Source organism: Pristis pectinata, chromosome 32 (assembly GCF_009764475.1).
Source record: "Pristis pectinata isolate sPriPec2 chromosome 32, sPriPec2.1.pri, whole genome shotgun sequence".
Lineage (NCBI taxonomy): Eukaryota > Metazoa > Chordata > Chondrichthyes > Rhinopristiformes > Pristidae > Pristis > Pristis pectinata.
The window spans coordinates 21,512,913-21,539,676 of NC_067436.1; the positions used below are offsets into that span (position 1 = coordinate 21,512,913).

At 44.7% G+C, this 26,764-nt stretch overlaps 1 protein-coding gene across 3 annotated transcripts in view; it reads right to left on the bottom strand.

The window, feature by feature from the left end:
• Nucleotides 1-26,764, bottom strand: part of otud7a (OTU deubiquitinase 7A) — a 183,858-nt gene that overhangs the window by 10,952 nt on the left and 146,142 nt on the right. For all 3 annotated transcript variants that reach the window (XM_052042642.1, XM_052042643.1, XM_052042641.1), the window contains 3 exons: nucleotides 24,446-24,558; nucleotides 13,214-13,341; nucleotides 11,360-11,509 (listed from right to left, as the gene is read on the bottom strand). In XM_052042642.1, coding sequence (XP_051898602.1) covers nucleotides 11,360-11,509; nucleotides 13,214-13,341; nucleotides 24,446-24,558 — 391 coding nt within the window. The remainder of the gene's footprint in view (nucleotides 1-11,359; nucleotides 11,510-13,213; nucleotides 13,342-24,445; nucleotides 24,559-26,764) is intronic.

Below are 26,764 nucleotides of genomic sequence, written 5' to 3' on the forward strand. Positions count from 1 at the left end.
AATAAAGGAGAGCCAGCATAAATTTTAGGCAGCACTTGTTATATATAATTGAGTTTTTTGATACAGTAACAGAGAGGTCAATGAAGGAAATGTTTTAAATGTTGTCTGTGCAGAATTTCAAAAGGATTTTTCATAAGTTCCTGCATACAAGTCTAGTTAGTAAAATTGGGACCAATGAAGCTAGAGTCAGTGACAGCTTGGATAAAGAAAATGACAAAGAACAAGCAATGAATCATGGTAAATGGTTGTTTTTCTCAAATTGGAGCATGACAATGGTGTTCTCCAGTGGTCAGTGCTGGCAGCATTGCTATTTTTTGCCACACACCAATGGCTTTGATAAAGGTGTGCAGGTTGAAGATGATGCTAAATTTGGAGATGTGGTAAATGGTTCTAAGGATAGTAATAGACTGTAAGATAGCTAATAGGCAAGGCATAGAAGGATACGGACTTAGAGTGGGCAAATTGGCTTTGAGTAGATGGGCCATATAGTCAGCATGGAGCCAAAGCACCCATTTCTGTGCCGTACAACCCAAGTGTACAGGTCAATGATAGAATCTGGGGTGGGTTGATAGGAATGTGAAGACAATAAAATGGGATTAGCAAGAATTATTGTAAATGGGTGTCTGATGACTGGCATGGACTCAGTAGCTCAAAGGCCCTGTTTCCAAGTTGTTGACTCTATGAGGCAATATGGAGTAAATAGCAGAAATCCAGAAATAGCAGAAGGTGGATGTCCTCACCTTCCTGGCTCGGTACGTTGACGGAGCGGGAAGTTGCGTCAACATCAAGGACCTGTTTGGGATCTGGACCAGCAAGCGCCAGGTGAAGGTCAAGTTGAGAGTCGACACAAATGGATCCATCATCCACCCCCCCCCCCCCCCCCCCCCCTCAGCGGTTGCCATTGGAGGGAACCGTGGATACATGGTGTACACGGGACAACCCAGGGTGTGTCGCAACTACAGCAAACCCGGACACGTGGCGGCCCAGTGCAGCGCAGTCATCTGCAAGAACTGCAAGCAGGAAGGTCACCAAAGGACTGTCAGGAGAGCAAATGTTGCAACTTGTGTGGGGAAGCAGGCCACCTCTACAAGGCCTGCCCAAAATGGGCCTGTACCTATGCACAGGCAATAAGAGGGGGTGTCAGCACCAACGACACCCCGAGGAACACCGACACACCCCCCACCAGCACAGTGGCCCCAGAAGAGACTGAGACCAGGGAGGGTGAGGACAGCCTGACTGCCACAAACTCCCAGCCCCCTCCCCAAGAGGAGGAGTCAATGGAAGAGGGAGTGGGGGAGGGACAGGAAAGGGAATGGCAGACTGTGAAGAGGAAGAAGGTGCAAAAGACACCACCCAAGAGACAACGGGCCACAGAAAACAAGGGCACCAGCAAGAAAAGAGTAATGCAACAGGTGGACACCAGCAACCTCTCCTCGTCGGAGGATGAAAGCAGCAGCAGAAGCCGACGACGGAGGCAGAGGAAGCGGCAAAATGGAGGAGAGAACGCGGAAGAGAACCAACAGAAAGGAACAAGCGAGGGAACAACCCTGCCCGTCGCCCCCCAGCTCTGGTAGACCGGGAGCAGCACCGCAGAGGCCGTCGGCCCCCAGCTCCGGGAGACCGGGAGCAACACCGCATCTGATGCAACCCAGCACCAGGAGAGGAAAGAAACTGAATCACCAGGGAAAGGAACAGGGGCACAGTCGGATCCACCCCCAGCGACACCACCAGCCTCACCACTTGTGGCCCCACACCCAGGAGGAGACCCCTCCCAGTTTCTGAGCCCGGAATCGGTGAGGCAGTTCACCAAAGCTGTGGGCTTGAGGGCCCAGGACAAATGAAAAGAGACTGTGTAACGGGAACTGAACTCCAAAAGAGCCATGGAGATAAAACTGGCATCTCTAAACGTGCGCAGTGTGAAGCGCACTGCGCGATGTGTTAACACCTTGCAGTACCTCGGCAAGGTCAAGGCGGATGTGACTTTCCTACAAGAATGCGGGCTGCCACACCTCCGCAACTATCGGAGGTGGTCGCAATGGTGGACCCACGGACTGTCGGTATGGTCGGGGGGCAATGATTGTCACGCTTCCGGCCTGGGGATTCTGATGCCGGGGGGGGGGCAACCTCAATCACCGAGGTCAGAGAGGTGGTGGGGGGGCGGCTCCTCGTGGCAGATGTGATGTACCGGAACACTCCACTCCAGTTAATCAACGTGTACGCCTCGCCCGTGCGGAGTGAGCGGCTGGCCGTCCTCCAGCAGCTCCCACTGCTGCTGGTGACGTCCCGGCTGGTCGTTCTAGCCGGTGACTTCAACTGCATCATCGATGTGGCTGGACGATCCGGCAGTGCTGACAGCAGACTGGACGACACCTCCAGACTCCTGATGGAAACGGTAAAGGATGCCAAGTTGCGCGACGCCTTTGGCACCCCTGCAGGCGGAGCACAGCCGCAACACACCTGGTCCAGGTCGGACGGCTCAGCCCGGTCCCGGGTCGACTTCCTGTTCGTGTCGGAGCCAATCATGGTCAGACCCACCGACGTCACGCAGGTGTTCTTCTCTGACCGTCGTCTCCTTCGGGCCTCCTGTCACCTACAGGAGGACCAGAAGGCAGGCAGGGGGACGTGGAAGTTGAACGTGAAGCTGCTGACCCCAGAGAGCATTGAGGAACTAAAGAGGGATTACGCAGGTTGGAGAACCGCAAAACCCTTCTTTGACTCCCCTGAGCACTGGTGGGAAGCGACAAGGGAGAACATCAAGAGGTTCTTCATCCGCAGGGGGGTCCAGAAAGCAAGACAGAGTCAGAGGGAGCTGTGTCAACTCCAGACAGACTTGCAGCAACTCCTCCTACTACAGTCGAGGGGGGTGGATGTGAGGGAGGAGCTCCGAGAGGTGAAGAGCCGGCAAGCCCAGCTCCACGCCTCCGAATCCTCCAAGATTATCTTCCGATCCAGGGTGCGCTCGGTGGAGCAGGATGAGACATGCTCACGTTTCTTCTTCCAGAAGGCGCACAGGGGGAGCTCTATGATCCACAGTCTTAAGGAAGAGGACGGCTCAGTAACATCCTCGCAGACGGACGTATCAAGGATCTGCAGATCCTTCTATGCCAGTCTGTACGACACGAAGGCCACAGACAGCACAGCCTCCCAGAACTTCCTGTCCTCTATCACGAAGGTCTTAAGAGGACAGCGAGTGGGAGAGTCTGGACCAACCACTGACCCTGGAGGAGCTGACTGGCTCCATCCGTTCCTTTGAGTCGAATAAAACTCCTGGAAGCGACGGCTTACCGGCGGAGTTGTACTCGGCTCTGTGGGACTGGATGGGCCCCGACCTGCTGGAAGTGTACAACGCTATGCTTCGAGCTGGCAGCATGTCAGAGTCCATGAGGAAGGGTACCATTACCCTCATCTACAAGCAGGAGGGAGGACATCAGGAATTGGAGACCCATCTCACTGTTGAATGTGGATTATAAGATCCTGTCCAAGGCCATCGCCAACAGGGTCAGGTCTGCTCTGGGACAGGTGATCCACCCGGACCAAACCTGTGCTGTACCTGGCAGGAAGATCTTTGACAGCCTTGTGCTGCTCAGAGATACGATCGCCTACGTGCAGGACAGAGGGGTGGACACCTGCCTGGTCAGCTCGGACCAGGAGAAGGTCTTCGACAGGATATCACACATGTACATGTTGGACGTGCTCTCCAAAATGGGCTTTGGGGAGGGAATCAGGAATTGGATCCAACTGCTCTACACAGACATCCATAGCACAGTCCAAATCAATGGGTGGGAAACAGACAGCTTCCCCATCAAGTCTGGAGTCAGGCAGGGCTGCCCCTGCTCCCCTGTCTTGTTTGTGTGCTGTATAGAACCCTTTGCCGAATCCATCAGGAAGGACAAGAGCATCAGAGTGGTGATGTTGCCAGGCAGCGGGGGCACCCAGGTGAAAACCTCCCTGTACATGGACGACGTCGCCGTCTTCTGCTCAGATCCGAGGTCAGTCGGCAGATTGATCAGCATCTGCGACCGGTTTGAGTCGGCATCAGGGGCCAGAGTTAATCGCGCGAAGAGCGAGGCTATGCTCTTTGGCAAGTGGCCCAACCGATCCAACGTCCCCTTCACCGTCAGGCCTGACTATCTGAAGGTGCTGGGGATCTGGTTCGGAGGGGCCGGGCTGTGCAACAAAAATTGGCGGGAGCGGATTGGGAAGGTGAAGCAGAAACTGGGACTGTGGGAACAGCGCTCCCTGTCGATAACTGGGAAGAACCTGGTCGTCAGGTGTGAGGTGCTCTCAGGGCTGCCGTACTTGGCGCAGGTGTGGCCTGTTCCTCGCTCCTCCGGCTTGGAAATCACCCGCGCCGTTTTCCGGTTCGTCTGGGGATCCAAGATGGAGCGGGTCCGACAGGTCACCATGAACAAGTCCCTGGACAATGGGGGTAAAGGGGCCCCCAATGTCGCCCTCATGCTGATGACCACCTTCGTCTGTGGCTGCATCAGGCTCCGCGTGGAACCCAACTACGTGGGCAGCAAGTGTCACTACGTGCCGAGGTTCTACCTGTCCCAGCTGTTGCGAAGGATGGGCCTGGCCCTGTGGCCACATGGCGTCCCAGTCAGCTGGACGTTGCCGCACTACCTGTCCTTCGTGGAAAAGTTCTTCCGGACCAATCCCTTGGACCATAAGTCCATCAGGAAGTGGTCAGCACGGAACATCCTGCAGACACTGCAGGAGAAGGACTTGATGGACACCATGGGGTGGTTCCCTGAGCAGACTGTCCAGACCATCTGGCAGAACGCCTCATCGCCAGAACTCACCAACAAGCACCAAGACCTCGCTTGGCTGGCGGTGAGAGGGGCCCTCCCAGTAAGATCTGTCCTGCACGGTTGGGGCATCACTCCCAGCGCGCGCTGCCCCCGGGAGGACTGCGCTGGGGATGAGACGGTCGCCCACCTCTTTGCAGGCTGTGGGTTTGCGAGGAGGGTGTGGCGATAGATGCTGGGGTCCTTGTCACGTTTCATCCCCAGCAGCAGCGTAACAGAGGATTCTCTGATCTATGGGCTGTTCCTGGGGACACACACAGAGAGGGACATCAACTGCTGCTGGAAGGTCATCAACTCGGTGAAAGACACCCTTTGGGCTGCCCGAAAATTGTTGGTCTCCCAGCACTGTGAGATGTCCGTAGGGGAATGCTGCCGACTGGCACATTCCAGGCTGCAGGAGTACGTGCTGAGGGATGCACTGAAGCTGGGTGCAGCCAGCGCGAGGGCTCGGTGGGGAAGGACGACAGTTTAGGGTTCTTCTGCCACAGGAGGAGGGGTGGGGTCAGGCGAGGAAGCCGCTCAAATGTTGTAAATATGGGATTGGGGTATCACCCCAGGGAGCCACACGTGTGGCATCGGTGCTGTGTTTTTTATATATAAAAAGGTAACACTAAGAATTGAACTGTACACAAATGTAAAGGTTTGAACAGTTTTATTATTGTATATAGTTTCTTTCATTATGAATAAAGTTTATTTTGATAAAAAAAATAGCAGAAATCCAAAGCAGGTACAGGCCAGATGGACCTGGATGTATATGTACCTAAATCTTTGAATGTGACAGGACATATTGACAGCATGATTAAAGCTTAACAAAATCTGGACCTCATAAGTAGAGACAAATTGAAGGTTTATAAAGCATTGGTTAGGCCTCAACTGAAGCGCTGCATTCAATTCTGATCAACCATTCTAGGAAGAGTGTGAAGGCCCTGGAGAGCATGCAGAAAGCATTGGTGACACAAGACACTGCAGATGCTGGAACCTAGAGCAAAAAACAAACTGCTGAAAGAACTCATTGGGTCAAGCAGCATCTGTGGAGGCAAAGGAATGGTTTGTCCTGATGCAGGGTCTTGATCTGAAACATTGACCACCTCTTTGCCCTCACAGATGCTGTTAGACCAACTGAGTTCTTCCAGCAGTTTTGTTCTTTTGATGTAGAAAACATTTACTGGAGTAGTTTTTGGGATAAGGTTCGGCTGGAGAAGCTGGGGTTGTTCACTTAGATGCAAAGAAAGTTGAAAGGAGATTTAATAGAAGATTACAGGTTTACTTTAGGTAGATAAAAATAAGGTGATCCCATCAGGAGAATGTTCAAAGACTGGGGACATAGACTTAAACTGACAGGCAAATGATACAGTAGGTACATAAGAGAAACTCCTCTTTTAAATCAGAGATGGGTAATGATCTGAAATGCGTTTCTGCAAAGTGGTTGATACAGAATCAATCTAGACTTTCAACAGGAAATTGGATAGGCACTTGAGCGAAAACAAATTTCAGGGCTATGACGAAAAGGTAGAGGAAAGCGACTACGTGAATTGCTCTACAAAGGGCCAGTAGGGACACGGTCCAAATGGCCTCATCCTGTTCTGTCTTGATTCAATTATTCTAGTTGATGACTAGTTGACTGCATATTACCTTCACCTGCTGTAAGTATTAGCTGGATCGAACTTAATTTCTGTTGTTCTATTTGTCATCCCAGGATGTCCAAAATGCTTCATAACTCATAAAATGCCTTTTGAAATGAAGCCATTGTCATTATGTAGTAAACATAGCAGATTATACACAAATTAAAAATCTCCATTGCTCTTAGAGTCATAGAATATTTTATGTCCATCCAAAAGGGCAGAAAAAGGTTTGATTAACATCTTATCTTAGGAATGAGACTTTCAATGGTTCACACTCAGCACAGCACTGCCAGTCTATATTTTATACTCAACTTTCTGAAGTGGGGTTGAGATCTATAATCTTCTGAATCAGAGCTGAAAGTGCCATCCCTTGTGAAGCATCATTCCATATAATATGAACATAGCTTTGAATAATCCAATTAGCTTTTTCTATTTTTTTTACAGTATTTTACAGAACTTTACAGAAAGGGAGAAATAAAAAATTGACGAAATATTGTGATGGGCAAGCTGTAAAATTATTGTGTACCTTTTAAGAAACTTGCTCTGCTTTGCTCTGTATCTCCCTCTGCAACAGTGTGGATCCGTAGTAACATCATCTCCTCGCCGTCAATCAACACAGGCGCACCTCAAGGATGCATGCTTAGCCCGTTGCTCTACTCTCTCTACACCCATGACTGTTTGGCTAGGCACAGCTCAAATGCCATCTATAAATTCGCCAATGACACCACCGTTGCTGGTTGAATCTCAGATGGCCATCAGGCAGCATACAGGTGTGAGATAGATCTGCTGGTTGAGTGGTGTCACAACAACAACCTCGCACTCAACGTCAGCAAGACCAAGGAAATGATTCAGGACTTCAGGAAGGGGAAGCCAGGAGAACACACACTAGTCTTCATTGAGGGATCAGCGGTGGAAAAGGTGAGCAGCTTCAAGTTCCTTGGCATCAACATCTCAGAGGATCTACCTTGGGCCCAACACATTGCTGCAATCAAGAAGAAGGCATGCCAGCGGCTCTACTTCATTAGGAGTTTGAGGAGATTTGTTATGTCACCTAAGACTCTTGCAAATTTCTACAGATGTACGGTGGAGAGCATTCTGACTGGTTGCATCAGCGGCTGGTATGGAGGCTCCATGCGCAGGATCGGAAAGACGGTTGTAGCCTCAGCCAGCTCCGTCACGGGCACAACCCTCCCCGCCATCAAGGATATCTTCAAGAGGTGATGCCTCAAGAAGGTGGCATCCATCATTAAGGACCCTCACCACCCGGGACCTGCCCTTTTCACGTTACTACCATCAAGGAGGTGGTACAGGAGCTTGAGGAACGTTTCAGGAACAGCTTCTTCCCTTTTGCCATCAGATGTCTGAACAGTCCCTGAACCCATGAACACTACCTTGTTATTCCTCTTTTACACTATTTATTTATTTTTGTAACTTATAGTAATTTTTATGTCTTGCACTATACCGTTGCCACAAGACAACAAATTTCACGACATATGTCAGTGATAATAAACCTGACTCTGATTCTGAGAGGATAGGATACCACAATTCGTACAATTAGATAAAGTGTGTGGAGACACAGGAGATTACAGATGCGGGAATCTGGAGTAAGACAGAAACTATTGGAGGATCAGGGAGGGAAATGGATGGTTGATGTTTCGAGTTGAGATCCTTCATCTGGACTGGAAGAGTAGAGGGGAGATAATCCGTTAAAAGAGGTTAGGAGCAAAAGCTGGCAGGTGATAGATGGATCCAGGTAAGGAGAGGTGATAGGCAGCTGAAGAGTGGAAATAGCGACAGGGGCTGGAAGCTGAAAGGTGGAGATGATGGAAGGCAGAGCATGGAACCAAGGAGGTGGGAAGGGCAGATGGAGACAGTGGGAGGAGTGTGTGGGAGGAGTGTGTGGGTGATAGGACAGATGGAGTAGGTTGGAAAAGGAAGAGTGACGCTGGGCTGGAGGGGGGAGATGTGGCTGTGTGGAGGAGGACCTAGGTACACCTAGACAGAAGAGACAGAGGAGGAGCAGTCACTGGAAGTTGGATAATTCAATGTTCATGCTGTCGGGTTGTAGACTACCCAAGCAGAATATGAAGTGCTTTAGTTTGCGTTTGGCCTCACCCTGACAGTGGAGGAGGCTGAGAACAGACAGGCTGGTGTTCAAATGGGGAGGGGAATTAAAATGGCTAGTGCCTGGAAACTCCAGATGGCCATGGCGGATGGAGCGCAGGTGCATGGCAAATGAGTCGCCTAGTTTGCACTCAGTCTCACCAATGTATAGGAGGCCACATCGAGATCACTGAAAGCAATAGACAAGGTTGGAGGAGCTGCATGTGAATCCCTGCCTCACCTGGAGGGGCTGTTTAGGTCCCTGGATGACAAGGGAGGAGATGTTACACCTCCAATGGTTGCAGGGGAAAGTGCCTGGAGAGGGGGAGAGGTTGGGATGGGTGGGGAAGAGATGAGAAAACCGGGAAGTCACAAAAAGAGTGTTCCCTGCAGAAAGGGGTGAGGAGGGGAAGATGTGGCTGGTGGTGGGATTACGTTGTAACTGGCAGAAATGTTGAAGATGCTTTTTGCAGAAAGAAATGGTATCAGATATCACTGACAATACCTCATTTGCCTACTAACAGCAATCTGCAGCTAGGTTTCAAAATTTGGAAATCCCACACAAACTAATGTGAGTAAATTTGAAATTCTAGCATAGAGCTGATAAGGTTATTGTCTTTGAACAATTGGTGGTAAACTGTTCAATTAAATATTAGATTTGCTAGCATGCAAAACAAAATTTAAATGTTACATAAAGTATCCCAGCAGATGGCAATAAATACTAAATCATTCTAAAATGATGAATGAATTGAGCTGATGCTCTGATGTTTCCTACTTAGGTTCCCAGCATGTAATGTGGAGCTCAAATGAAATTTTCATTGAATTAGATTTTCCAGACTTACAACAATAAATACTGTGTTATAACGTAAAATATAATAAAATTTGTCATTAACATTGTAATTCATGATAGAGTCTTCATGGGTTAAGCCTCAATTCCTATCTGATAAACCATTTTCTACTTGCATTATTCACCAGTCATAACATGCAAAAACATGCATTCAATTATCCTCCACCAAAGAATCTGATCAGCTCGAGTCAGCCATCAAACAGCAAAACAGCTTACTACTGAAACAAGTGGACGTGCATTATTAACTTTGAAAAGACAGCAAAATGACAATTCTGTAAAACCTTAAACACACCTGGCTTCCACAAGCTCTGGGCTTGATTTCAAGAGCCTCTTTACCCATATCCCTGTGTCTGGACCTCATTTGCAGTACCCACCACTGTCACTCTGGTGATTCTGCCATGACTACTTTAAACCCCCCTCCATATCCAGTGCACCGGTCTCACCTCTGCTTTGCACTGGCATTTACATCATTTTTATTTGCTAGTATGTAAACGTTCTAACTGTTTAATCCAGTTACTCAGCTCTCAAACTTCGATGTGGCAGCTACACACACCTTTATCAACATTATCTCCCGTTCCAGACCACCTGAATCAGCTATCTTTCTAAAACATCATGTTATCAGGCACACATGCTATGGAATAATGGTAATTGTTTCAGCTGAGACAACATTAAACAAAAGCAATATAGGACCAGAAAAGCACAAGGAAACAATTATTGAATCAGTAGCAGTCGGACAGGATTAACCAGCAGCAAATGTAGCCTGGAATGTACCAGATAAATGGAAACTACAGAAAATAAAAGCAAACTGGAACTGCTGGAAATTAGGGCAAAACTAAGTAGTGTTTATGTTCCACGGATCCATCAGCACCTGAATGGAGAAAATAGACCAGCTAATCTCCATTACTGTTTCATATGCTAGCATCTCTGGAAATTTCTTGCTTTGCATATAAGATTGCCACAAAAGTATCATCCACTGTAATTCAGATTTTTAATGTTCTTGTTTGCATTACTAATAAAATTGTTGCAGCACTTCATTTCGAATAATAGTTTCCTGTACAGAACTATAACATGCTTATCTATTTGAGACTTCCTTGAAGCACATTTTCCACTGCAGCCCACATACATATACACCTCCAGTTCTCATCCCCATCTTCCAAGAGCAATGTGCCCACTGTGGTTTAAATTCTCAATATTTGTGCAGATGTGAGAATGTTCTCTCTCAGCAAATATAAATGAAACTGCAACAACAGGAAAGCAAACTCATGAGCTGACTTTTATCCCCCACACGTATTCTTAAATAAAAATTTACAATCATACAGGGTCCTAGTAAAACAGCTCTCTAGGATGGGAGATTTGTTCTTTGAGAAGAGATTAAACAGACAGGTCTATATTTTTGGGTTTATGAGAATGTGAGGTGGTCTCATTGAAACATACAACTTTCGAGGTGGTTCACAGGAGATTCAGGGATGACATTTTCCCTGAAATACGGGTTCAGTCACTCGGGAGGAAATTTCTTCACTCAGAGGGTGGAGAATCTTTGGAATTATCTATTCAATAGGACTGTGGAGACTTTATTGCTGAGTACATTCAAGACACAGATTGAAAGACTTTTGAATATTAAGGGAATCAAGGGGATGGGGTTAGCGCAGAAAAATGGCATTGAAGTAAATATTAGCTATGATCTCACTGAATGGTAGAGCGAGTACAAGGGGTTGAATGACCTACTGGTTATATTCCTTATGTACTTGTTATAATATTGACTTATTGGTATCATCTGATTTTGGCACAACTGAATTAATATCTATAGTTGATGGTGAACTAAGAACCTCCTTGATCTACCTCACCAAAATTCAAGATTATTTGAAAAGTGGAAAGTCTGTTTAATTGGCCAAATAACCCAGTGATCCTTTGTGAAATTGCCCTTTAATGTTTGTCAGTTGGGTTGGGTACTGTATTAGACAAGCAAGCACACATACCTTGTTCTCTTTGTTGATCATTCTGTTCCATGGACACCAGTGCAGAGAAGTGGGCCTGATCATAGGCTAAGACTAAAGGTGAACAGTGACATCTGTTAGGAGGTACTTCCAGAGGTAAGTAAATCCCTCCAAAAGGTATTGGTGCAAATGCTGCAGAAAGAAAAATAATTTCTTTAGTACACAATAGAAAAATGTCAATTGAAATTTGACATTTTCTGGTGATTTTCAGCTAGTCCTTCTACTGGAAATTACAACAGCATTTTCTGCATTCCATTGCACAAGCCTAAAATACCATTAGAGAGTTGGAGAAAGGGTCCAAAATACTATATTCAGATAATAATTTCTAAACCACTGATGTACAGGAATTCTGGTTTTAACTGACTGCTTGGGGCTACTGTGCGTATAATAGTTTTAAACTACCAATGTTTAAAATAATTGGTTTGAATAATATTGCTACCATTGATTTTGATAGCTTCAATAGTTCAAACACGGTTAAAAGATTATATAGTTTAAAATCCAAAGAAAATAGCAGTGTCATAGGAATAACCCACCGCTTATGGGGACAAGGAGAGGAATGAGATGACATGCATTAGGCCTCCAATGCTGACTCACAACACATGGTACCACATAGTTAAAAGCTCCACATGGAATGTACACATCCTTCCTTAGATTTGGGCCCCATATCTAAGGAAGGATGTGCTGGTGTTGGAGAGGGTCCAGAGGAGGTTTACAAGAATGATCCTGGGAATGAAAGGGTTAACGTGTGAGGAGTGTTTGATGGGTCTGGGCCTATACTCGCTGGAGTTTAGAAGGATGGAGGGGGGGATGTCATTGAAACCTACTGACTATTGAAAGACCAGGACCAGAGGGCACAGCCTCAGGATACAAGGACCCCTTTAGAAAAGAGATGGGGAGGAATTTCCTTAGCCAGAGGGTGGTGAATCTGTGGAATTAATGGCCTCCACAGCCATCTGTGGCAAAGTTATCGGGTGTATTTAAAGCGGAGGTTGATAGGTTTTTGATTAGTAAGGGCATCAGAGGTTACGGGGAGAAGGCAGGAGAATGGCGTTGAGAGGGAGAAATAAATCAGCCATGGTCGAATAGCGGAGCAGGCTCAGTGGGCGGACTGGCCTTGTTCTGCAACTATGTCATATGTCTTATGGAATTTCCTTGCTCGTTACATCCTGTTGCACATCATTAACTTGGATCTCCACCTCCAGATCCATGTAAAGGTCAGATTCGGCTCAAAGATATTGAACCTATGTTTCTCCATTCCAGCATACTGCACATCAGGATATAACTTCTCATTTCCATTGCTAGCGTAATTTAAAAATCTTATCCTGCGATGTCTTTTCCTACAGTTAATGTCAAGGTATTTCTCTGTACAACTAACGTTAGCAGCATGTATTCTTAAATCTTTGAGATTACTGTCTCCTTTGAAAAGCTGTAGAAAATGTCGAGGTTAATAGAGCAGGTTGATGATAGGCAAGGCAGGCCGACTCTAGAAGACAATTGGGAAGGGTGCTGTTTTTGGAAAGTACACAATCTTTTTTTGATTTCAAATCTTCCACTAGGTGCGTTCACTGGACAATGTAATCAGTGGAATCAGAGTTTCCTTCTCTGGCATACTCTAATGGCTGCTGAAATAATCTTTTTTCTCCATCCTTACTTTCAGATAAAGGAATGCTTCTTCGCCTTGGATTTATGCACAATTACAAGGACAGATTAATTTAACCTGCTCCCTTTCTAAGAGCTGCCTCCCAGAACACAGTGTTACCAGAAAAAATTACCTTGAACAAACAAAACAGAAACAGAACTCTATTGTTGTGGCGAGGCTGAAAGAGTCAGACTAACCTTCACCTCCTGAGTCTCTTAGCATAGTATCTGCAACAACGACAATTGGTCTTCGCAATACATGGGCGAGAACAAACACATGGAACTCCTCCAAACTTTCATAAACCGGGTCTTCAGAGTTATCAACACTGTGAAGAAAAAGATCCAGCGTTAATTCCCCACAATATCCAATGTTCACTAGACATATCTTTTCTCTCTAATTTATATTTTACCTTTTTTGTTCCAGTCAAGGTGTTATTGCTGGAGAATTCAATACTTTTCATCTCCAAAATCAGTGTCAGCATCGAGCACGTCCAATTTACATGTGTTACAACATCATGCTCCAGCAAAATGTCTCAGCCCTAACCCTATATTTCATTTCCCATATCACCATTCTTGTTAGCTGCTGCTGGCTGTTTCATGGTGTGGATCATTATTCATGAGGATCTGGGTTGAGACAGCTCAAAATAATTTCACATGGAACCTTTGCAGCTCGAATACAGAGGTAAATTTTCATCTTACTGAACCGAACAGGGTTTGAACCCAAGCCCAGAAGTGAATGGACAGTATCTAACCCAATGCTCCACCTAATTCACAAGCAAGCATTTTCTATTTTAGATGACAGTTTTTCTGCAAGCATTCTGTACTAATAGCAGGCAACTTCAAATATCATATGTACGAAATGCATTCAAATATTCCGTGTCCCAGGGCCAAGTCTCAAAATGAATACTACATCTAATAGCACTAAACTTCTACATAAAATATGCTTAATTAAACAAACCTGTACACCTCCCTGAGTGGTGTCAGAACCATGTATATCCTTGAGTGCAGTTTGCGTGTTTTAAGTTCATATGCTTGCAGTATTGGTACACCCATCTGAAGTTCCTTCCATCCTGAGGGTGGGATATCACATTCCATGAGATGTTGTTTTATTTTGTTTTGCCTCCCATCCCTCTCTCAACATCTGGCAGGTAGAAAGAGAGTAAGGCAACCTGATTGCAAGTATTTCTCAGGTACTCAATCCTCAGGTACAGAGAGACGAGGAAATATGATCCAAGACAGCTTAACCACCAAAGTGCCTTCCTAAAACACAACTCCAACCACATTCAGGGTGCATGTGAGTGACCTGCCACACACTGTGGGAGGAAACTTAGGAGAAAATCAACACTTCACTACTCATTATGCACTAATTTTTTCCACTAGGAGCTGTGAGCTGACAGTGCTGATAGCTGCACCATCATGCTGCCCTGCTAAAGTCATAATCCACAACAGGAGCAGTTAGTTATGTTGAATCAAGGAAATAATCAATATTCTGGTTCTTCCTTTAGTGGAATCAATAAGAACAAGCAGGTAGCATCAGTGAAGAGAGAAAGAGTTAAGGTTTCAAAAATGATAGCTGTTGATTTTTCAAAAATAATTATTTTCCAGTGCTGTGATAAACTCGTTGCACTTTGACACTGAACAGACCTCCTTTGCTGAGATTTAACTCTCCGAAGCAGCATTAATTGTTTATACAAATTGGAACAGATCATTTTAAAAAATGCAGATTCAGATCTAGGGATGCATGACTTGATACACCCAATATAAAACTTTATTACTAATATGGTCACTTAAAAGACCTCAAGTATGTACATTCCAAAATTTAGGCCCTTTGGCCCACCACGTTCATGGTGACTGTTTTACCCATCAATACTAATCCCATTTACTTGCTTTAGGTCCACAGCTTTCTACAGAATTAACAGAGAGGGAGACATCTTGAGCTGCTCTCCAGCCATTCAGGTGAGGTGGAGGGCAGCTCAAGAAAATTTCCCTTTCAGTCCATGAAAGAATGTATAGGCTCTACTTGCCATTGAGCAAGTTAAACCTTGATCTTGAAATGCATCCATACTCCATAGTGCTACCCATCTGTATTTCAAAGGTCAATAACAATTATTTCATTGATTTTATTGGTGCTGACTGGGCTACTTCCCTTTAATATTACTGCACCAACCATGAACAACCATAGGAGCTGACAGAATAGCTGTCATTTGGCCTTTTTATTTTTATTTATTTTTCATCATCTGGGCATCCTTGCAAAACCATCATTTATTGTCAATCTCTAATTGCCCTTTAGAAGATGGGGGTGAACTGCCTTCTTGACCTAGTGAAGGTACTCCCCTCCCCCTGTTTTGAAAGGCCCGCTCTTCCATCCCCATTTTATGGCACTTTCCCATCCAACCAGAGGAGGTGCAACACCTGTCCTATCACCTATTTAATTCTCACCATCCAGGAACCTAATCTTTTGAGGTGAAGCAGCAACTCACTTGCATTCCTTCCAATCTAGTGTACTGAATTCTGTGTTCACAATGTGGTCTCCTCGACATTGCAGAAATCAAATGGGCGATCACTTTGCAGAACACCTACGCTCAGTTTACAGGAGCTTCAGGTTGTCTGACATTTCACTTCATCATTACCCTATGAGAGATATTCCCATTGTAACACCCAACTCCTCCCCCACTTTCTCTGCTACCAAAAACTATAGATTGTTTTATCTCCCTTCCCCAGTTCTGAGGAAGGGTTCTGAACCTGAAATGTCAATTGTTTCTCTTTCCACAGATGCTGCCTGACCTGCTGAGTGTCTCCGGAAGTCTTCTGTTTTTATTTCAGATTTCCAGCAGCTGCAGCTTTTCTGATTTTTCTCCCCACAATGCTGTTGGGGAGGGAGCTACAGGATTTGGACTCAGTAGCAGAAAAGACCAGTGCTATATTTCCAAAACAGGAAGGTGTGTGACTTGATGGGAGAACCTGAGGTGGTGGTGTTCCTACATTCCTGCTGCCCATGTCCATCTTGGTGTTAGAGGTTCTGGATTTGGGAGGGGCTGTTGAAGTAACCCAGCTGAGTGCATTTTGTATAACGTATACACTGTCACCACTCTGCAATGGCAATGGAGGGTATGGTTGTGGACGTTAGCGGATAGGATACCAATCAATAGGGCTGTTTTGTCCTGAATGGTCTCGAGTTTCTTGAGAGTTGTTGGAGTTGCTTTCATTCAGGGAAGACAGATGGACACAGGCAGTGGATGTTATCTATATAGACTTTAGCAAGGCCTTTGACAAGGTACCTCATTGCAGGCTGGTCTGGAAGGTTAGATCATGTGGGATCCAGGGGGAGATGGCAGATTGGATTCATAACTGGCTCATTGGTAGGAAGCAGAAGGTGATGTTTGAGGGTTGTTTCTCAGAGTGGAGGCCTGTGTCTAGTGGTGTGCCATAGGAGTTGGTGCTGGGACCTCTGTTGTTTGTAATTTATATAAATGATTTGGATGTGAATGTACAAGGTATGGTTAGTAAGTTTGCGGATGACACCAAAGTAGGTGGTGTAGATAGCGTAGAAGGTTATGAAAAATTACAGGGGATCTTGATCAGCTGGGAATAGGGGCTGAGGATTGGCAAATGGCTTTCAATCCAGATAAATGTGAGATATCACATTTTGGGAGATCAGCAGGGTAGGACTTATACAGTGAATGGTCGGGCCCTGGGGAGTGTTATGGAACAGAGGGACCCCAGAGTGCAAGTGCATAGTTCGTTGAAAGTGATGTCACAGGTAGATAAGGTGGTGAAGATGGTGTTTGGCACACTGGCCTTCATCAATTGTGGCACTGAGTATAGGAGTTGGGAAGTTATGTTGCAGTTATACGAGACATTGGTGAAGACTCATTGTGTACAGTTTCGGTCGCCCTGTTATAGGAAGGATGTTATTAAACCAGAAAGAGTGCAGAAAAGATTTACCAGGATGTTGCCTGGACTTGGGGGCCTGATTTATCAGGAGAGGTTGTGTAGATTAGGACTTTATTCCCTAGAACGCTGGAGATTTAGGGGTGACCAGACAGAGGTATACAAGATTGTGAGGGGCATAGACAGGTTGAAAGCACATAGTCTATTTCCCATGGAGGGGTGCGAAATACAAGAGAGCACAGGTATAAGATCAGAGGCGTGAGATTTAAAAGGAACATCGGGGCAGCTTCTTCACGCAAAGCGTGGAGCATATTTGGAATGAGCAGCCAGAAATGATGGTTGAGGTCGGCACATTAGCAACATTTAAAAGCCATCTAGATAAGTACATGGATAGGAGAGGTTTAGAGGGCTATGAGCCAAGCACGGGTAGGTGGGACTAGCTCACTGGGCAACATAAACAGCATGGATGAGCTGGGCCGAAGGGCCTGTTTCCATGCTGTATGACTCTATGACTCTGTGGAGAGCATTCCAGCACACTCAGGATTTGTGTCATGTAGATGGTGGAATGGTTTTGGGAGTCACTTGCTGCATGATACCCAACCTCTGATCTGCTATGTAGCCACCATAATTACGTGGCTGGTCCAGTTGAGCTTCAGATCAATAGTGACCCTTGGATGTTGATAGTGGGGTTCTCAGAGAAAGTAATGCTAAGACCACACCATCAAAATGCATGCATCTGTCCCAGCTCTTCACCAGAACAATCCAAAATTATCCTTGTCTGTTCCATCATAATTGTCTTGTATCTTCACTGCTTCAAATGTTTTTCCGCTCCTTCCTTAGAAATCCCAATGGAGACAGGTCTTGTTCTCACCAAAACAGCAGCTTTTGTTCACCTAGCGACTGGGATGACCAGAAAGCAGTTGTAGGACATGTCATGGATTTGCAGCACTATAAAGCTGTACTCAGCTTTTAGTGTTACTCAGTTGCCGCTAGAGATTGAGCTTGAAGAGGACTTTTCAGTCATAGTAGAATGCTTTCTGGGACACTTAGATGTGACCGACACTTAATTAACATTTTCCTCAGAACCTCATTTTGAGAAAGGAGTATTGGTGTTTCTGCTAGGAGTTTCCCTTGGTCTGCATAAGGGATACGAGAAATCAAGGCCAGGCACCAACTGCTGCACAAGGAGCAGTGAATGAGTTCTCTCCCCCTTCCAACCTCCACAGGATTTCTAGTGCCACACTTAGGAACTTGACTCAACTCCCAAATCATCCCACAAATTGCATTCCATTTTCTCATATTTCCTATGACCTTGGTGGCTTCCAATTGGCCTATCGATTCTACGCCAGCTCACACAGAGCAATCTCATCAAACCCAATCCCCAGTTATTTCCTTATATCTCTCATATCTTCAATAAAAGTCTGTACATGGAACATACTTTACCTCCTCATCAGTGCTCCATTGCTAAACCTGCAGATGTCTGTTTCAATGCCTGAAATGATGGCTAAATAATAGCAATCACTTATTCACCAAAATTGTGGATTAAATCTAGATTTTTAAACTGGTTTATTAGTACAGCACCTACTTAGCACCTATTTTCACACCTTGCTTCCTGACTGTGGCCCTTTCAAAGGAACATTAACAGTTAACATCACAATTTTGAGTTATCCCTTGGACCAGTCTTTTAAATTAATTACCAAAAGTGACTAGAGAGTGTGTTTTAATGAGTTAAACCACCAAATAGTCTCCTGAACTGCACAGCAAATGGCACCGGAGCAGAACAAAAACACAAATATCTTAAAACCATTTATTTTATGGACATCAAATCGGAAATAGAATTCTGTGCTCTATTTTTTGGCAATTTCCCAGACGCTTTCCCTGCATCAGAGTGAGTTATAATCTGTTCTAAAGAACAGAGTTTTCTTTGGTCTCTTCAAGATTGGTTAGCAAGGGTAAGTAAAATTCTCCTTTCCTCCAAGTATCAATCTGTGTCGAGACCCAACCGTTGCCAGAGAAAACAGATCAACCACCGCAAGGCTCTGGTTGCAAAGGATAAATGTTTCTCCATAAGCAAGCACAGTATTGTGTGCAATTATGGTTACCCCATTACGGGAAGAACGTGAAGGCTTTTGAGAGGGTGCAGAAGAGGTTCACAAGGATGCTGCCTGGATTTGAGTTATCACGAAAGGTTGCAAACTTGTGTTGTTTTCTCTGGAGCGTCAGAGGCTGAGGGGAGACCTGATAGAAGTTTATAAGGTTATGAGAGGCATAGATGGAGTAGACAGTCAGAATCTTTTTCTCAGGGTAGAAATGTCAAGTACAAGGGGACATGCATTTAAAGCGAGAAGGGGAAAGTTTAAAGGAGATGTGTGGGGCAAGTTGTTTACACAGAGTGTGGTGGGTGCCTGGAATGGGCTGTTGGGGGGAATGGTGGAAGCACACATGAATGTGTAGGGAATGGAGGGATATAGATCATGTACAGGCTGAACAGAATTAATTTAATTCGGCATCATATTTGGCGCAGACATTGCGGGCCAATGGGCCTGTTCCCGTGCTGTACTGTTTTAATTTCTATGTAGAATAGCAGTTCTTGATTAGCTGTGTGCTGCACTCTTGCTAAATGCAGAAAGTAGCACCGAACCTCTGCTAGCGTTCATTAAATTTAGGAAAAATGGCTTCAAGTAGAAAGTCAGAGGATGCTGATCAATAATCAGAAGCAACATATGACTGATGGAAAGAAAAGAATATTCATACACTAGTATCCCATTTCACCTGGATGTTGCCTGGACTGGACTGTATTAGTTATAAGGTGTAGTCAGACAAACTTGGATTGTTTTCTCTGGAGCATCAGAGGCTGAGGGGAGATCTGATGGAGGTTTATAAAATTGTGAGAGACACAGATAGGGTAAGATAGTCAGAGTCATTCTTCCCCAGGGTGGAAATGTCAAATACTAGAAGCAAGAGGTTTAAGGTGAGAGGGCGAAAATTTAAAGGAGCTTTTTCTGTGCACAAAGAATGGTAGGTGCCTGGAACATGTTGCCAGGGTAGGTGGTAGAAGAAACATTTAAGAGGGATTTAGACAGACACATGAACAAAGCAGGGAATATGTATTGTGCTCTGCTGTTCTGTGTTCGATGTTCTTTCACTGCACAGCCAAGCATGGAGTGAACCACTGAGGCAATGAGGAGATGTTGCTTTTGAGGGCTGATGTTGGGCAGACTGGGGATTCGGGTATGGCCACTCAGTACTGCCACACTGGGCTCAGGATGCAGTGAGTGCAGGCCAGTGCTGGGGACTTGTAGTACCTGTTCCATGTGTTGACAGACCACCTGGATCCTACAGTCTCTCTCATCACCTTCTGCTGAATGTGATGGAAGTCATTGTCTCTCCCTCTCTCCCCAGTCCAAATTTTCTCCATGCTAACAAACTCAATGGTGGTCACTGGCCATGGAGCTCCAGTTGTGCACCGTGCAGATCACTGCAACTTTTCATTGCACTTGGAGTGTCACTGGAGAGCTGAGCCTTCAAACAAGTTCCATGCATAGCAGAGTGCAACAGCAGATAGGACTGCGGCTCATGCCAGGTTGCCTGCATAGCAGCATTGTCAGTAATGCATCTCTCCATATATATCTGTAACAACAACTTATAGTGATGATTCCGCTAGTGCTCTCGTTCCTGGGAATACACCCTACGTATTAAGGTACTACTGTACTGTACGTTGGACATAATTCCCTGTGCTTCTTTGGAATACAAATGTTCAGTTATCAGGCCCTTCAGCCCAAGAAGTCCATGCCAAATATCAAGCACTCACTTGGACTAATCCTATACTAATTCCACTTTATTCCTCCATATTCCCATCAACTTTCTCTAGATTCCACCACTCACCTACATGATCGGGACCAATTAGCTCTCCACCCACATATCTTTGGTATGTGGGAGGAAACCAGAACACTCAGAGGGAACCCAAGCGGTGACAGGCAGACCATGCAAACTCTAGACAGACAGCACCCAAAGGTCGGGATTGAACTCTATCACTTAGCTGTGAGCCATTGGAGCTGCTGCACAGTGGTGCAACTAGCTTGTTATGTAAAGTTCACCAAGAAATGAGTGAAATCAGCAGAATCTGCAAGATTGGTTGTGAAGTGTTAGTGGCACTCTTTATTGCTTCCTTGCAGATGATACCCAGTTTAGGATATTATTATTCTGAGATCTTGTTTGTTTGTATCCTGTTGAATAAACCACGTAGTACTTTTTAAATGAAGATTTAAAATGGTGACTAAGGAAATCATTGATTCAGAGTTTTGAGTAATAGGTGTAGCACAGAGATGGAAATATATAGTGGCATTTTGTTCCACGATTAGCAAATGACAATGATCCCTAAAAACCAAGCAGATCCAATGTCTGCTGTGCCTGTGGAAAAAGAGTGATTTCAGGTGAGAGGGGATCAGCATGCCCCTTCCCCTTTAAAAAAAATGCAGGAGTGTGGGTGCCAGGTGGGGACAAGAATATGCATAACTATGTGGGAATATCTATCTTATCTGAATCATTAATGGGGATGGGGGAGAAGACTCCTGTGCAGAACTAAGTTCAGTATGAGTTGGCATCCTTAGGAAAGGGGAAATCCAGCCACAATTGGGTGAAGGAAACAAAGCATAAAATTTACAAGGTCAACAACTAACAATACCAGCAATAAATTCAACTATTTAGCCCTTCCATGTAAACAAAACTAATCTTCAGGGCCCTGTTGTCTTGCAGAGGTCCAGCAGTTAAGTGCAGCGCTTGATGTGGCAAATCCTTACTGGTGAATAAAAAAAATGAAGCAAAAACAAATGCTGCAAAATAAAACTTGATGAGTTTTTGGTTACTTTCCCTACTGTAGTCAGTCAATACTGAATAAACACTGCAAGAGTCTGCTAATCTCCACGCTGCAAAGCTCAGAATACATTAACTGCAACTAACAAAATACATCATTAACTTTCTCTATTTATTGTCTCTTTCCCTCTCTGTTCTTGTCTGCTTGTTAAGAATCAGAAGCAGGTGAAATTGCCTGGCTCTCAAACAATTTCTTTGTATATGAAGAATGGTCACTAGGTTAAGGAACTGGAGAGGAACAGACTTTTGTACAAGAATAACCCAGTAAGCAGCAGTAAGGAAAGCATTTGTAAACAAATTAACACTCAGATACTCATCACTGCCAGTCTAGTCAGAATGAAATTTCACTTAATCATTCCGTCGTCCACCCTAATTTACTGACTGATGTTATTGGAAAGTGCCACACTTCAAACATTAGCAGTTGATCAATGTATGACATCAGTTGCAATGTCAGAAATATAGAAACACTGATATCCCACTGCATTCTAACATCTCATACCGAGTAAACAGTGGTGATAAAGATTTATTACCACTGTTTATAAAAGATCAATGAAGATCAAACATTGAGGGAAAGCAGAATAAAAGTATGAAATTAAGCCTAGATGCAGTGTTGCACAACCTTTTTGTTTCACAATAAGGACTGTTCTATTAACCGTTCAATATAATGGAAGTACATCTTCACGTGCAACTTAAAACTATCTTTAGTTAACTACGTATTTTTTAAACTCAAATTTTTGTGAGGAAAAATACTTTTAATAAATGAAACCTAACCAATCTTTAATGGTAAACTGTGCCTTCCTTATATAAACGATACCTATAACCTTATAACCAGGAAACTACAGGCCGGTCAGCCTGACATCAGTAGTGGGGAAGTTACTAGAGGGAATTTGAGGGACAGGATCAACCAGCATTTGGATGGACAGGCTGATTAGGAGGAGTCAGCATGGCATTGAGTGTGGAAACTTGTGCTTGACGAATCTTTTAGAGTTTTTTGAAGAGGTAACCAAAAGGGTAGATGAGGGTAGGGCAGTGGATGCTGTCTACTTGGACTCTAGCAAGGCCTTCAACAAGGTCTGAAAGGTAGGGTGGTCTGGAAGGTAAGGTCCCATGGAACCCAGGGAGAGCTAGTTAGGTGGATTCAAAATTGGCTCAGAGGTAGTAAGCAGAGGGTGGTGGTTGAAGATTGTTTCTCGGGATGGAGGCCAGTGACTAGTGGCGTGCTGCAGGGATTCGTGTTGGGATCCTTGTTATTTGTTATTTATATAAATGACTTGCATGTGAATGCACAAGGCTTGATCAGTAATTTTGTGAATGACACGACATTAGGAGGTGTTGTTGAGAGTCTGTTAGGGAAGTGGGCTGAGGAGTGGCAAATGGATTTCAATACAGATAAGTGTGAGGTGATGCATCTTGAAAAGTCAAACCAGTGTAGGACTTGTACTATGAATGGTTGGGCACAAAGGAGTGTCATGGAACAAAGGAACTTAGGAGTACAAGTACATAGTCCGTTGAAAGCGGCGTCACAGGTAGATAGGGTGGTGAAAAAAGATGTTTAGCACACTGGCCCTCATCAGTCAGGGTATTGAGTATAGGAATTGGGACATCATGTTGCAGTTGTATAAGTCGTTGCTGAGGCCGCACTTGATTACTGTGTACAATTTTGATCACCCTGTCATAGAAAAGATGTGGTTAAACTGGAAAGAGTGCAGAAAAGATATCCGAGGATATTGCCAGAACTAGAGGGCCTGAGTTACAGGGAGAGGTTGACCAGGCTATGTCTTTATTCCTTGGAATGTAGGAGAATGAGGGGCGGCCTTGTAGAAACGTTTTAAATTATGAGAGGCATAGATAAGGTGGATGGTAACAGTTTTTTCCCTAGGTAGGAGAGTCATAAACTTGGGGGCATAGATTTAAGATGAGAGGGAAAAGATTTAAAAGGGACCTGAGGGGCAACTTTTTCACCCAGAGGGTGGTGAGTGTATGGAATGAGCTACCAGAGGAAGTGGGTGAGACAGATACAACAGTATCATTTAAGAAGCACTCGGATAGGTACATGGAGGGGCAGGGCTTAGAGGGATATGGGCCAAATGCAGGAAATTGGGACTAGCTGGGTGGGCGTTGTGGTCAGCACGGACTGGTTGGGCCGAAGGGTGTGTATCCGCGCTGTATTGCTCTATGACTCTAAAAAAAAATATGTGCCTCGATTCAATGTTACGGAAACTACAGTTTAAACAAAAAGCATAGGTAGCACAGCTAATTTGAACAGAATGAACATATTCTCGTCTTCTGCGACATACAAAGAGCAGAAACTAAGAATTCTGCAAACTTAAACTCTACAGAATTAGATTTTAAAGAAGACATTTATATGGCACTTTTTTTTTTAACTTCGATTTATCCTGCAACGTAACGTAGGGTTGCACAGCTGGCAATTTGTGCAGAGCACACTCCTTCAGCTGGCGAAATAAATGCTGATTGAGGGATAAGTGCTGGCTAAGACACTGGGAGGAAGAACACAATAAACTCTTTGTTCCCTCTATATTTAAACAGAATATCTGTGTAAAAAGGATCAGAGATTAGGAGAAGAAACACCCATATTAGGAACTTATTGCAACCTGACCTGCTTAAATTAGTATGAACAGTTAAAAGTCATCAAAACAATCCACTTACCCACCACAGGTGCCTGTATTCTTACTGTAGTGTATTCGAGGTTCACTGGAAGCAAGTTTAAGCAGCTCATTCCACTCTCGCTCCCACTCCTCTTCAGTGTAAACCAAGCCAGACTAGTTTGTCAAGTGAGAAATAGGCACTTCATTTAAATTTGATGCCACATTTTAAAGATATTTACAAAATTCATATCTCAAGTTGTTAGGAAAGCAATGATTTAACAGACATGTGTGTTGAAAGTTACAAAAAAACACCACTGGCACCCTGAATTCATCCAATTTATGTGGGAAAGAGGGCAATTAAGATACTGCAGGGACCATTGAAGCAAGGTGCAAGACTGTGCTTGTATATTAGAAGAAGATGTATACATATGATGTACCAATGCAGAGTTTGCCACTTTATTCACTGTTCATGTTGGGTGAACAAAGATGAGCAACATTGTTACGATCTTGTAAAATCTGCCTGAGAATTCAGCCACACAGAAGAAAACAGTGCTTGCATAACCTCTAGAACTCAATGTGGCTGGAGGTAATATCGCTGCCATTCGTGCTCTGATCCCAGTGTGGTAGAAAATCTTCATATCTAGCAAGTATTTGGCAATGAAGTTACAGGCATCAGCTTACTTACATTGTTACACTGCTTAGGTGACAATCAACATGTTAGTGGACTGGGCACAAGTAAAGTTATATTACAAACATAGTTTTAGGTCTGGACCTGCAACTTCCTTCCATATCGGTGATAGATCAGACAGAGAGCATCACTTCACTTGTGGAAAGAGCAAAACTAAAAGCCATTAGCAAAAGGAATCAACTGGAAATTGAGAAGAAGCTTCCTCACCCAGAAGTGAGAATATGGAGCTCACCATCACAGGGAGTAGTTGAGATTACAAGGATAAATGCACCAGAAGGTGGATCAGCACACAAAAAAAAAGGATATACTGAGGTCTGTACGTTCTCCTCGTGTCTGTGTGGGTTTCCTCCGGGTTCTCCGGTTTCCTCCCACACTCCAAAGACGTACAGATTAGGAGCTGTGCGCATGCTATGTTGATGCCGGAAGAGTGGCGACTCTTGCGGGCTGCCCCTAGCACATTAATGCAAAAATCGTGTTTTGATGTACATGTGACTAAATAAATAAATAAATATCTTTAAATGTTAGACAAGGAAGGATAGGAAAAGGCTGTGTGGAGATTGGACCAAAAGCTCAATTCTTGGATATTTACTTCAAGACCTTTGGGATTCCAAAGATCGATCAAAACACGAGAAGGCCTTGGCGGGCAGGATTAAGGAAAATCCCAAGCCATTCTACAAGTATGTGAAGAGCAAGAGGATAAGATGCGAAAGAATAGGACCTATCAAGGGTAACAGTGGGAAAGTGTGTATGGATCCGGAAGGAATAGCAGAGGTACTTAATGAATACTTTACATCTGTATTCACTATGGAAAAAGATCTTGGTGATTGTAGTGAGGACTTGCAGCAGGCTGAAAAGCTTGAGCATGTAGATATTAAGAAAGAGGATGTGCTGGAGCTTTTGGAAAGCATCAAGTTGAATAAGTCGCCAGGATCGGATGAGATGTACCCCAGGCTACTGTGGGAGGTGAGGGAGAAGATTGCGGAGCCTCTGGCGATGATCTTTCCATCATCAATGGGGACGGGAGAGGTTCCAGAGGATTGAAGAGTTGCGGATGTTGTTCCCTTATTCAAGAAAGGGAGTAGAGACAGCCCAGGAAATTATAGACCAGTAAGTCTTACTTCAGTGGTTGGTAAGTTGATGGAGAAGATCCTGAGAGGCAGGATTTATGAACATTGAGAGGTATAATATGATTAGGAATAGTCAGCATGGCTTTGTCAAGGGCAGGTCCTGCCTTACGAGCCTGATTGAATCTTTTTGAGGATGTGATTAAACACATCGATGAAGGAAGAGCAGTAGATGTAGTGTATATGGATTTCAGCAAGGCATTTGATAAGGTACCCCATGCAAGGCTTATTGAGAAAGTAAGGAGGCATGGGATCCAAGGGGACATTGCTTTGTGGATCCAGAACTGGCTGGCCCACAGAAGGCAAAGAGTGGTTGTTGATGGGTCATATTCTGCATGGAGGTCGTTGACCAGTGGTGTGTCTCAGGGATCTGTTCTGGGACACTTACTCTTTGTGATCTTTATTAACGACCTGGATGAGGAAGTGGAGGGATGGGTTAGTAAGTTTGCTGATGACACAAAGGTTGGAGGTGTTGTGGATAGTTTGGAGGGCTGTCAGAGGTTACAGCGGTACATAGATAGGATGCAAAACTGGGCTGAGAAGTGGCAGATGGAGTTCAACCCAGATA